Source organism: Hordeum vulgare, chromosome 6H (genome assembly GCF_904849725.1).
Source record: "Hordeum vulgare subsp. vulgare chromosome 6H, MorexV3_pseudomolecules_assembly, whole genome shotgun sequence".
In the NCBI taxonomy this organism is placed as follows: domain Eukaryota; kingdom Viridiplantae; phylum Streptophyta; class Magnoliopsida; order Poales; family Poaceae; genus Hordeum; species Hordeum vulgare.
In genome coordinates, this window is record NC_058523.1 from 167,403,482 (window position 1) to 167,416,650 (window position 13,169).

At 53.9% G+C, this 13,169-nt stretch overlaps 1 protein-coding gene across 1 annotated transcript; it reads right to left on the reverse strand.

Moving 5' to 3' along the window:
• Positions 1-10,403: 10,403 nt before the first annotated feature.
• Positions 10,404-12,246, reverse strand: LOC123404398 (transcription factor MYB44-like). The gene has a single exon (XM_045098318.1). It carries the CDS (start codon positions 11,547-11,549, stop codon positions 10,659-10,661), a length of 891 nt encoding a protein of 296 aa, XP_044954253.1. The 5' UTR covers positions 11,550-12,246; the 3' UTR covers positions 10,404-10,658.
• Positions 12,247-13,169: the final 923 nt, after the last annotated feature.

Here is a 13,169-nt window from a genome sequence, read left to right on the forward strand (position 1 = left end):
GGTGAAGCCAATGGCAAACATGCGGAGCATGTAATTGTTAATTGTCTTCACATCCACATGAGCCTCAATGAGGGTCTGCTAAGCCTCCGAGTGGATGTCGAGGATACACTCGAAGGAAGCTTTTTACTTAGGCGATTTTGGATCGCAGCTAAGTCCTCGAGTGTGGCATGTCGTGCGCACTCGGAGCTAGTTGATACTCATGTAGTTGTGAGTTGTCTCGACATCCACATGAGCCACAATGAGGGTCTGCTAAGCCTCCGAGTGGATCTCGAGGATACACTCGAAGGAAGCTTTTGACTTAGGCGATTCTGGATCACAGCTAAGTCCCCGAGTGCGGCATCTCGTGCGCACTCGGAGCGAGTTGATCTCATGTAGTTGTCAGTTGTCTCGACATCCACATGAGCCTCAATGAGGGTCTGCTAAGCCTCCGAGTGGATCTCGAGGATACACTCGAAGGAAGCTTTTTTACTTAGGCGATTCTGGATCGCAACTAAGTCCCCGAGTGCGGCATCTCGTGCGCACTCGGAGCGAGTTGATACTCATGTAGTTGTGAGTTGTCTCGACATCCACATGAGCCTCAATGAGGGTCTGCTAAGCCTCCGAGTGGATCTCTAGGATACACTCGAAGGAAGCTTTTTACTTAGGCGATTCTTGATCACAGCTAAGCCCTCGAGTGTGACGTTTAGTGCGCACTCGGAGACAATTTTTGTACTTAGGCAATTCTGGATCGCACCTAAGTCCCCGGGTGCGACGTTTAGTGCACACTCGGAGAAAGTTTGTACTTAGGCGATTCTGCATCGCAGCTAAGTCCCCGAGTGGGACGTTTAGTGCACACTCGGAGAAAGTTTGTACTTAGGCGATTCTGGATCGCAGCTAAGTCCCCGAGTGTGACGTTTAGTGCACACTCGGAGAAAGTCTGTACTTAGGCGATTCTGGATCACAGCTAAGTCCCCGAGTGTGACGTTTAGTGCACACTCGGAGAAAGTTTGTACTTAGGCGATTCTGGATCGCAGCTAAGTCCCCGAGTGTGACGTTTAATGCACACTCGGAGAAAGTTTGTACTTAGGCGATTCTGGATCGCAGCTAAGTCGCCGAGTGTGACGTTTAGTGCACACTCGGAGAAAGTGTGTACTTAGGCGATTCTGGATCACAGCTAAGTCCCCGAGTGTGACGTTTAGTGCACACTCGGAGAAAGTTTGTACTTAGGCGATTCTGGATCGCAGCTAAGTTTTTTTTTTGAGACCGGAGTCTGCCAACGCGGAAGAATTTTGAATCTACAAAAAATGAATATGCTTTGTATTACTTCAATGATACTTGTTCTTTACATTGCCCCATTCGGCGGTCACGTGTAGAAGCGCTTCAGGAGATCTCTGTTCCATGCTCGCGGCTCATCCGTTTCCCTGTCGAGGTTGTAGAGTCGATATGCTCCGTTGTTCAGCACCTTGGAGATGATGAAGGGTCCTTCCCAAGCGGGAGCCAACTTGTGAGGTCTCTGCTGATCCACTCGGAGCACCAGGTCGCCTGCTTGGAATGTACGACTCCTGACGTGCCGCGCGTGAAATCGCCGCAGATCTTGTTGATAAATGGTTGAGCGAGTCAGTGCCATCTCGCGCTCCTCTTCTAGAAGATCCACTCCGTCTTGCCTGGCTTGCTCTGCTTCGGCTTCGGAGAAGAGTTTGACTCGTGGAGCGTTGTGAAGCAAGTCACTCGGAAGGACTGCCTCTGCTCCGTAAACGAGGAAGAACGGGGATCGCCCTGTAGATCTATTTGGAGTTGTGCGGAGGCCCCACAACACTGAAGGCAGCTCGATGACCCATGCGTCGGCAGCATGTCCAACTTCCCGCAGGAGTCGAGGCTTCAACCCTTGAAGAATAAGTCCGTTCGCCCGCTCTGCTTGCCCGTTTGTTTGGGGATGCGCCACAGATGCAAAATCCACTCAGATACCTTGGCCTGTACAGAAACCTTTGAATCTGTCCGAGTCAAAGTTTGTGCCATTGTCAGTGATTATGCTATGCGGTACCCCGAATCTGGAGATGATGTCCCTGACAAACTTGATGGTCGTAAGGGCGCCGAGTTTCTTGATGGGCTTGGCTTCAATCCACTTGGTGAACTTGTCGACTGCCACCAACAGATGTGTGAATCCACCTTGGCCTGTCCTGAATGGACCGACTGTATCTAATCCCCACACTGCAAACGGCCAAACAAGGGGGATTGTCTTCAGCGCAGACGTTGGCTTGTGAGACTTGTTCGAGTAGAACTGACAGCCTTCGCATCGGTCGACCATATCCTTCGCCATTTCATTCGCCTGCAACCAGAAGAACCCAGCTCTGAATGCTTTGGCGACGATTGCTCTTGAGGAGGCATGATGACCGCAAGTTCCCGAGTGAATTTCTTCTAGGATTAACTGCCCCTCTTCAGGGGAGATGCATCGTTGAAGGACGCCTGAAACACTTTCTTTGTACAACTGGCCATCAATGACGGTGAACGACTTCGACCTGCGGACGATCTGTCTGTCTTGGACCTCATCTTCTGGTAATTCTCGCCTTAGGATGTACGCAATGAACGACACAGTCCAATCGGGGATGATAGCGAGAATCTCCATGATCAGATCAACCACAGCAGGGACCTCGACTTCAGTCGGATCTGTCGAGCTCTTTGGTTGTACCGGTTCCTCTGTGAAGGGATCTTCTTTAACTGAGGGAAGGTGTAGGTGCTCGAGGCAGACATCACTCAGGACTGGTCTCCGAGTGGATCCAAGTTTCGCCAACTCATCAGCTGCTTGGTTTTTCAGTCGCGGAACATGGTGGAGTTCCAGACCTTAAAACTTTTTCTCGAGCTTCCTCACTGCGTTGCAGTATGTAGTCATGGTGGGGTTCCTTACGTCCCACTCCTTCATCACTTGATTAACCACCAAATCTGAATCGCCATAGACCATTAGGCGACGGACGCCGAGTGTGATGGCCATGCGCAATCCGTAAAGGAGAGCTTCATACTCTTCCTCGTTGTTGGGGGAATCGAAATGTATCTGCAACACATACTTGAGTTTGTCACCTTTTGGCGATATGATCACAACGCCAGCGCCGGAGCCATTCAACATCTTGGACCCATCGAAGAACATTGTCCAATGAGCCGAGTAGATGTGGGTCGGTTGCTGTTGTTCTACCCATTCTTCTATGAAGTCAGCCAGGGCTGGAGACTTTATAGCTTTCTTGGCCTCGAACTTGATGTCGCAGTATAACATCTCCATTGCCCACTTCGCCACTCGGCCTGATGCGTCCCGATTGTGGAGGATCTCCGACAACGACGGTCACCGAGTGGTCTTGGAAATAATGAGCCACCTTCTTCGCAGTCATGTAAATCTCGTAAATAAGCTTTTGATAATGGGGATACCTCTACTTGGAAGGAGTCACGACTTCGGAGACATAATACACTGGCCGCTGAACCTTGTATGCCTTGCCTTCTTCTTCGCGTTCGAATGTGAGAACAGTGCTGACGACTTGATTTGTAGCCGCGATGTACAGAAGAAGGGGTTCTTTACTGAGCGGAGCAGTAAGAACCGGCTGGGTGGAAAGCAGGGCTTTGAGGTCGTCGAATGCAATTTGGGCTTCGTCTGTCCACTCGAAAGTATCTGATTTGTTCATGAGTCGGTACAGAGGTAGCGCTTTCTCACCGAGTCGACTGATAAACCTGCTCAAAGCCGCTAGGCAACCTATGAGCCATTGAACATCGTGTATTCTAACCGGCCGCTCCATTCGGACGATGGTCCCGATCTTTTCGGGGTTGACATCGATCCCTCATTCGGAAACGAAGAAACCGAGTAACTTTTCGCTGGGAACACCGAATGAACACTTGGCAGGGTTGAGCTTGATATCGTACCTACGAAGGTTGGCGAATGTTTCTGCCAAGTCAGTCAGCAGGTCGGAACCTTTGCGTGACTTGACTACGATATCATCCATATACGCTTCCACATTTCGACCGATCTGGTCAAGGAGGCATTTTTGGATCGTGCACATAAAAGTTGCTCCTGCATTCTTCAAACCGAACGGAATAGTGATGTAGCAGAAGCACACGATTGGGGTGATGAAGGCTGTTTTTAATTCATCGGGGCCATACAGACGGATCTGGTGATAGCCCGAGTAGGCATCAAGGAATGACAAACGCTCGCAACCCGCGGTCGAATCGACAATTTGATCAATGCGGGGGAGCGGGAAATGGTCTTTCGGGCAGACCTTATTGAGATGCTTGAAGTCGATGCACATTCGGAGAGACTTGTCCTTCTTGGGCACCATAACAACATTGGCGAGCCACTCGGAGTGGTGTACCTCGCGAATGAAGTTGGCTGCCAAAAGCTTAGCCACCTCCTCTCCGATTGCCTTCCTCTTGTGCGCGGCGGACCGACGCAGGCGTTCTCAGACAGGCCGAGCAGCAGGATCCACATGCAGTCGGTGCTCAGCCAACTCCCTGAGTACACCTAGCATGTCAGCGGGCTTCCATGCGAAGACGTCCCAGTTCTCACGGAGGAATTGGATGAGCTCGGCTTCCTATTTTGGGTCGAGGGTGGTGGAGATGTTCGTCGGGGCAGCGGTGTCGTCCGTTGGACGGATGCTGACCTTCTTCGTGTCTCCCGCCGACTGGAATGCGGACTCCGAAGCTGGCTTCTTCGAACGCATCAAGTCAGCGGGGTCGGCTGTCTTCTTGTACTCGTGGAGCTCGAGGATAGCCATCTGCTGATCGGCGATCCTCGACCCCTGCTGCAGACACTCCTCGGCCCGCTGCCGATTGCCTGTGACAGTGATCACACCTTTGGGACCTCGCATCTTCAGCTTCAGGTACACGTAACATGGACGGGCCATGAAACGCGCATACGCCGGACGACCCAGAATCGCGTGGTATGCACTCTGGAAGTCCACCACCTCGAATGTCAGCTTTTCCTTGCGGAAGTTCTTGTCGGAGCCAAAAACGACGTCCAACGAGATCTGGCCGAGTGACTTGGCCTTTCGTCTAGGGACGACTCCGTGGAACTGCATGCTGCTCTCGCTAAGTTTGGACATCGGAATGACCATCCCCTTGAGAGTGTCGGCGTACATGATGTTCAAGCCGCTGCCGCCGTCCATGAGGACTTTGCGCAGTCGAACTCCTTCCACCACCGGGTCGACGACCAGAGCCTACCTCCCTGGGGTGGGCACGTGTGCTGGATGATCCGACTGGTCAAAGGTGATCGCAGTCTGAGACCATTTGAGGGGCGTGGGGTTGGTTGGGGTGGCCATGTTCACCTCCCTATTCACCAGCTTCAGACGACTCTTGCTTTCCACGTCAGCAAAAATCATCAGTGTTGCATGGACTTGGGGGAATGGATCTTCCTTGTCCTCATCATCCTCTTCGTTGTCCTTTTCACTCAGCTGCCCTTCGCCGAACCCTTGGATCAGGAGGCGACATTGCCGAGTGGTATGCTTCGGGAATATGGCGTTGCCTTCTTCGTCCATCTTCGTGTGGATTGGACATGGCTGATCCAGGATGTGGTTTCCGAACTGCTTCTTCTTGGGGGTGAACTGAGCCTTCCCCTTGCCCTTGAACTTGGCATTGGTAACGGCTGCGGCCTCTGCCTGCGGAGTGGACGGAGCTTTCTGCTTCTGCTTCCGAGTGCTGTTCCCATCTCCATCGGCGACTACTTTATGCTTGCCGCTACGAATGCGGTCCTCTTCTTTGCCATTTGCATAGCATACCGCTATCTCCATCATCTTGCTTATGGAGATGTCGCCTGTGCGACCGAACTTCAGGTACAGATCTCTGTACCGCACGCCTGCCTTGAAGGCGCAGGCTGCTTGGTGCTCTGTGACGTTCTCCACTGTGTGGTAGAGGGTTGTCCAACACTGGATGAAATCGCGCAGGGGCTCATTCTGCTTCTGGACACAGTGCTGGAGCTCCACGAGACCAGCAGGGCGTTTGCACGTCCCCTCAAACGTCCTGATGCAGACTCGGGCCAGATCTGCCCAGCTGTAGATGCTTGAAGGACCTAACTGGTTTAGCCACGCTTGTGCCGAGCCGTCGAGCATCAGGGGGAGATGTTTCATGGCGACCTGGTCATCACCACCACCGATCTGGAACGCCACCCGGTAGTCGTCCAACCACGTTTCTGGCTTGGATTCTCCTATAAACTTGCAGATCCCCGTCGCCAATCGGAAGTTGGGAGGGATGTCAGCCGAACGGATGGCCCGACTGAAACACTCGGGGCCAGAGACGATGGTCCTGCTTCCACTCGGACGATCTCTATCGTGACCATCGTGGTGGGCTCGACTTCTGTCGACCTTCCTCTGGGCGATGTACCCTCTTGCGTCGGGTCTTGGATCATAAGTGTCACCGACCGAACGCCGATCATCATGATGTCGGGGCCTGTAGGGCCCACCCCGCGGAGGGTTGCGTGAATGGCGAGGATCTTCGGTGTTGATGGAACGGCTGCCTCCTCTGTGTCGCTAATGAGAATCGGGGATGAAAACTGACCGATGCGTATTCGCGTGAATAGAACTATTGTGGATCCTGTTGTGCGACTGGGAGACCGCTGAATTCTGTTGCTGCGCCGTGTGCAACAGGGCACGGATCTGCTCCATCCCTCTGCCAGCCTCTGAATCAGTCGGATGGAGGGAATCGGCTATCTTGGCGGCGGCAGCCAGGTTGAGGAGGGGTGTGCGGAACACCTCCACGTTGCTCTGGCGAGTGCGTCGACTGGCAGAACGGCGGGGCTGACGGCGAGCGCCGGATGACTCGCCGACCTCGTGCTCGTTCCGACCAGTTTGGCGGGGACTTTCATGGGAATTGGCCATGTGAACTTCGGCTGCAGGCCCGCGACCCAAGTACTCGGAAGGCAAATTAGTCGGAACTCAGTCCGAGCGCTGGGACGGCGGCGCAACCACAATCGACTCGAGGACCGCCACTTGAGAGGACGCGTTCTGGCGCGCCTGGGCGTGTCGCACCCAACGCTGGAGCCGCGGACGGCGAGACCGCTTGTTGCGGCGCGTGACGGGGGTGAAGATCGACACCGGAGCCGACTGCTGGAGAAGAAGGATGCCGCGGGCGCCGGCACGGAAGTGCGTAGCCCCGCGACTGGGGAGCGCCTCGACGTCGAGAGGCGCATCCCGAAGCCATGCTGAATCGTCAACGATGAAGGAGAGTGCGCCGAAGAGGATCTCGTGACCCATGCACCAATCTCCACCGGACGAGATGATGAAAAGATGTAGTCGCAAACTCGCCGGAAGTCGCTTAGACGCCTGCCCCACGGTGGGCGCCAACTGTCGTGGGTATAAGTCTGACAGTAGATGTGTAGGGTACGAAAGGATGGGCAGAGCCTTAGCTACGGCGAGGTTGTATGAGTTCAGGCCCCTCTACGGTGGAGGTAAAAGCCCTACGTCTCAGTGCTCTTGGGAGCTTAGTGTCGAGTGGAATATAGGATTACAGTAAATGCCAACCCCTGCACTAGTGGGGAAGGGCGGCTTATATAGAGTGCGCTGCCTTCCACAACGGCCTGCTGGACACGGGTGGAATAGTGGCGAATAAATGCCTACGTTACAGGTAACGTATGCCTTAAATGCTAGTAATGGTGTATGAAAATGGAAGACCGTTGCCCTCCTGGGAGGTTACGATGTACAGAGTGGAATTCAGTCGGTACGTTAAATACGCTCCGAATGTTCGTCACCGACTGGATGATGGGGGGAATCATTACCGACTGGATGACGGGAAGTCCTTAATTCAGTCGGAACTGACTAAGGGCCTTGTCCCTTAAGAAGGGTAGTCCTTGGGTAGGACCTATAGGGAAGGCCTATGACCCTACCCTGGGACTATGACCCCATTAGAGGCTTTGAAAGAAACTCTTCAATTATATTGTCAGGGGTCGGGTCAAAAGATAAATCTGGATAAATCTTCCATTTTCTTTGGTAATGGTTGTCCAGAGGTGATCAAGAATGAGGTTAAACATAGCCTGGGTGTTTTAATGAGTCTCTTGAGGATTCATATCTTGGTATGCCAATTGAGGTTGGGCGATCACCTACAATGACATTCAGATATTTGTATGATCGTATGTGGCAGCGCATCAATGGTATGTCTGATCGACCTTTATCTAGAAAGGGAGTGGAGATCTTATTAAAGTTTGTGGTTCAGGCAATTCCTACATTTGTGATGAGTTGTTTCCGTTTACCTGTTGGTACATGTGAGCAAATGAGGAGAACTATCTCTGATCAGTGGTGGGGGTTTGCTGATGGTAAAAGGAAAATGCATTGGAAATCTTGGGATCGGCTGACATGTCCAAAATCTATGGGAGGAATGGGATTCAGAGATATGTGCATGTTTAATCAAGCAATGTTGGGCAAACAATGTTGGCGTTTACTCACAGATCCAGATTCTCTGTGTGCGAGGGTTCTTAAAGGACGTTATTTCTCAAACTCTGATTTCTGGCATGCAAAATGTCCACGATCTACTTCCTACACATGGCGGAGTATTCTTCATGGTATGGAGCTGGTCAAATCTGGAATCCGTTGGGGTGTGGGAAATGGTGCTACAATCAAGATTCAAGAGGATAATTGGATCCCGGGAGTGAATTCTCAGGTCTTGCATTTGCTTTCTCCTATTTCGGCCGGCTAGAAGGTTAGTTCTCTTTTCGATGAAGATGGTTTGCATTGGAACGAACACCTAGTTCGATCAATTTTCGATGCTGCAGGGGCGGAACAAGTGCTTCAACTTCCTATCAGTCGTTTGGGTGACAGTGATTTTGTTTCGTGGCCTCATACTCGGTCTGGTGCATTTTCGGTCCATTCAGCATATCACTTGGCTAGAATGACAAAGGTTTATTCATTCCGTAGTATCACAGGCCGTGGTATGTCCTCTAATCTCCATTGCAAATCCAGTTCTTGGAACAAATTGTGGGCGATCAAGGCACCGGGGAAAATGTTAATTACTCTATGGAGGTTTGCTCATGATTGCCTCCCATCTGGGATGCAGCTTCACCGGAGACATATTCCTGCATCTAAGATTTGTGTTCATTGTTCTGTTGAGGAGTGTATTGAACATGCTTTCCTTTTTTGCCCATATGCACAAGCTGTTTGGTCTGATATCAAAGGTTATTTCGATGTGCATCTCTGTCGGAATGGATTTACAAATTGCAAATCATGGATTTTTATTTCCTCGCCCGATGCGATGACCTTGCAGCTACTGTTTTAGCAGTCACATGTTGGCATATTTGGGATGCTCGTAACAAACTCAGAGAAGAAAATATTCACCAGCACCCGTCTAGTCTTGCTCTCAAAATCAAAGCATATGTTGACATGATTGTGGAGCACTTGTTCATTAACAGACATAACCATAGGCGTAAACCTTCTTCCATAGTATCTTGGATTCCGTCGCCGGCAGGTAAAGTGATGATTAATGTGGACGCTGCTCTCTTTTCCAATACCAGAAGCATGAGGGCAGGTGTAGTGATGCGAGATCAGTTGGGAGCTTGTATTGTTTCCTATGGTATTGGTGTGTCTGACGTTTACAATCCTAAGTTGGCGGAGGCAATTGCTATCAATAGAGGCTTGCTATTTGCTTTGGATGAAGGTATCCAGGAGGTTGTTCTCGCTTCAGATTGTTTGACAGCGATTCAGCGTATTAATTCTTTGGTCATGGATCGATCTTCTTGTGGTCCTGTGATTCAAGACATCAAACATATTAGAGCTTCTTTCAGTAGTTGTTCTATAATTCATGTGCGCCGAGAGCAAAATATTTCTGCACATTTGTTGGCTAGATCTTGTAATCAGCTTGGGTGTCGTGTTTGGCGTGGAATGCATCCGGAAATCTATTTGTATGGACATTATGCCATAATCTATAAAGCGGTGTGTTAAAAAAAAACTGAGAATAAGTGGGATTCCACTTGACGCGTTCTTTCTTGGCGAGGAAACAACGACGGTCGCTGACCAGTACCACAGCACACACACTAGTCCTGCTGTCCTGCAATCGCGTAACTACGAGCCAGTCCATAACTGTCGCTACCGCTACGACTTTTGTACGCAGTACTGTCCCCAACAATGCTCGACTCGAATGGTTCGTGCGGTACACAACCGCTCGGGCTTGTCGTTTCCGCTCCTGCATTCGTCATGGTTAGATTGTGCATTCCAGTAGTATATGCATCCTGATTTGACGCAATGTTTGTTTTGATCGACGAAGAACTAGTACAACGGGAAGGGCTTACTAGATTTGATTATAACAGGATTTAAACATAACCACGGTCGGTGATGCCTGAGCATGACAAGCCAGTCTCAGCTATATTTCGGCGCGTAGATCGACCGCGCGGAGAGTCGAGACATGATTTGCCAAATTTCCCCATCACCGGTCCCAATCATCGCATTCTGCCGGAATGACAGCCTCGGGCGGAGTACGAGTAATAATTAACACATTTTTCCCGTTCTCTTTTCTTTGCATTTCCCCCTTGCCGACTTCACCGCTGCTCTGTTTCAGAGCAGGCGGAAGAATAAACAGACTCCAAAGCAGGAACGCCAACAGAAACCAGAAAAGAAAGCGACTACAGCTCAGCGCTACTCCTTCACAAGATCTACCGCGTTCGCGGTGACTTCTTTGCACTTGCGTCGATCGGCGGGCGGCCGATGGTTTTTACTACTGCGGGCGGCGTTTTATTTTTACTGGCGGGTCATGACGCCGACTCGCTCCGCGGCGGCGCGCATCACGCCCTCGACGAGCTGCGGGATGCAGGCCTCGCCCACGGCCCCGGCGCCGCACCCGGCGGGGAGCCCCACGCCGGACATGTACTTGCACACCTCCGCGCGGATCATCTCCTGCATGGCCGCCACCAGATGGCCGCTGAACGGGTACGAGGATGAGGACGGCTGAGGCGCCGGCGGGGGAGAGGGCGAGCGTGGCGACGGCGAGAGCTCCTGGAAGTGGCTCCGGGCGCTGTCGTGGTGGAAGCCGTGGTCCAGTCCGGGGAGCGAGAGCGAGAGCGAGGTGATCGGGTCCTCGTCCTGGCGCGGCGGAGGCGGCCTCACGTCCGCGCTGATGGCGTCGAACCCGCCGGGGCGCGGGACGGGCCGGAACACCTGGCCGCTTCCGTGGCTGAGCTCGCTGCGGTCCGATCCGGTGGGGCTCTCTGGGCCCGGGCTCGCGCGCTTGCACGGCCGCGGGGAGTCGCCGGAGTCGCTGGCCTCCTCCCACGCCGTGCCGCCGGTGGCGGTGGCGAGCTTGCGCTTGAGGGAGGAGTTCCAGTGGTTCTTGACGGCGTTGTCGGTGCGGCCGGGCAGCAGGCGCGCGATGGCGGCCCAGCGGTTGCCTAGGCGCGCGTGCGCCCGCAGGATGGCGGCGTCCTCCTCCGCCGTGAAGGGGCGGCGCTCCACCTGCGGCGAGAGCTGGTTGCACCACCGCAGCCGGCACGACTTGCCGGAGCGCCCGGGGATCCCTCTCCCGATCGCCGTCCAGTTCCGCGCCCCGTGCCGCTCCACCAGCCGCCGCAGCGCCTCGTCTTCCTCGGGGCTCCACGGCCCCTTTATCCTGTCGCATTCCGACTCCGCTCCCATCGCCGACGACACACAACAACAACCAAAAACCTTCTCCTCCCCTCCCCTCCCCTTGGTCGCACTAGCAAGACTCCGGTGGCGGTGCGCGTGCTTCCCCGATTGATTAGTGATTAGGACGTCTGGACTCCGATGGTGATTGGAAGGGGAAGATGAGGCGGGAGCTTATATAGGCCGGGAGCCAGGAGCGGCCGGTAGCTGGTCGCCGGGGTACAGCTGGCTGGTGGCCACCTCACGCTCGGAGGGCCGTGTCGTTTGCGATAATAGAATGGCAGGTGGGCCCTCCATTTACATGGGGCCCTACTGGCGGGGAGAGCGGGCGGGCGGACCAGCGCGTGATGGAGGCCGTTGTTTGGTTGTTGTTAATCCGCTCGCGGTCCCCCGGAGCCGCATGGTTTGAATTTTGAATTGCTGGGTTGGCTTCCGTACCGTCAAACCGCTTGCCACAAAGTCCGTTAAAAACTGGGAGAAATAGCTGGACTGCTCGCGCAACGGGGCTCACGTATATCCGAACAAGCCGCTCCATGCCGTGTTCGCCATAAACAGCTCCGACCCAGTACGAGCCCTCACCGGGCAGTTGCGTCTCAGGTCAGGTCGTAAACTTGACATGAACCTCTGTGTATTTTTTTATATTTGTAATGGAACCTCTGTGTATTTTTTGTGTGTAGTACTATGTTGCTTTTTTGCGTCTGGCAGGGGCTAACTGCCACCGTTACAATGCACATCATGCAACACGCTTTGTACTCTCTTGGAGTAGAGTTTGGCGAAAAGCGAAAAACCTTGAGGCTCTGACGCTTATGAGCAGGAGACGGAAAGATGATAGATTCATGAACCGGTGATCCATCCAGCTGTGCGTCCATTCCCCTTTGGAGTCTGGAGTCAGGAGTTGGAGTGGGGATGGCGACGCGGGCGCGAACGCGAACGCAGCGCAGCGGTGCGGCCCGCACAGTATGCCGGAGCCCATCCCGGGACCGCGCCGAGCTGAATCGCAACCGTCCAGCCCGGCGCGGGGCCCGCCCGTACATGCGTACAAGCCGGACTGTACGACCGCTGCGCGCGACGGTTCGTGCCTCCCGATCCATCCATCCACCGCGCCGACGCCGTGGCGTCCGTCGCTGACGCGCGGGCCATCGCTCGGGGCCAGGACCACGTGGAGGCGCTGGGCGAGGGGGAAAACGACAGGGGGGTCGGAGGAGGCGATAGGGTGGGGGCGTAGGGGGTCGGATGGCGCGGCGGTTTGCGGGGGTGGGGGTGAGGGTGGCCAGGCTGGAGCGCAATCTCTCGGGGCGGGGCAATGAAAACCGGCGCGATTTCGTGGGGGGAGGCACGGCAGTTATGGGCACAGCTCAGCATGGCTGCCCCGGCCCGGCCCAGGTGTCTCCGTCTACGTGCGCTTAGTCATCACTCGCCTCACGCACGCTGCTGCTGCTGCTCCATTGCAGCAGCTGCCGCGCTATCCCTGACGCCTGCCTGCCTGCCTGCCTTCATGGATCGTACCCCCGTACGGCCTCCGCTGGCCTCGCTGGCAAGCACCGCTGAATGAGGCGATCTGCCCTGCTCAATTTTGTTATTGCAGTTACATGGAAAAGATCTGCTCTCATCGTGATGTAATCGCAGCTGTAG

Coding starts and splice junctions, on each gene's coding strand:
- LOC123404398 (XM_045098318.1), bottom strand. CDS start 11,549: ATGGGAGCGGAGTCGGAATGCGACAGGATAAAGGGGCCGTGGAGCCCC.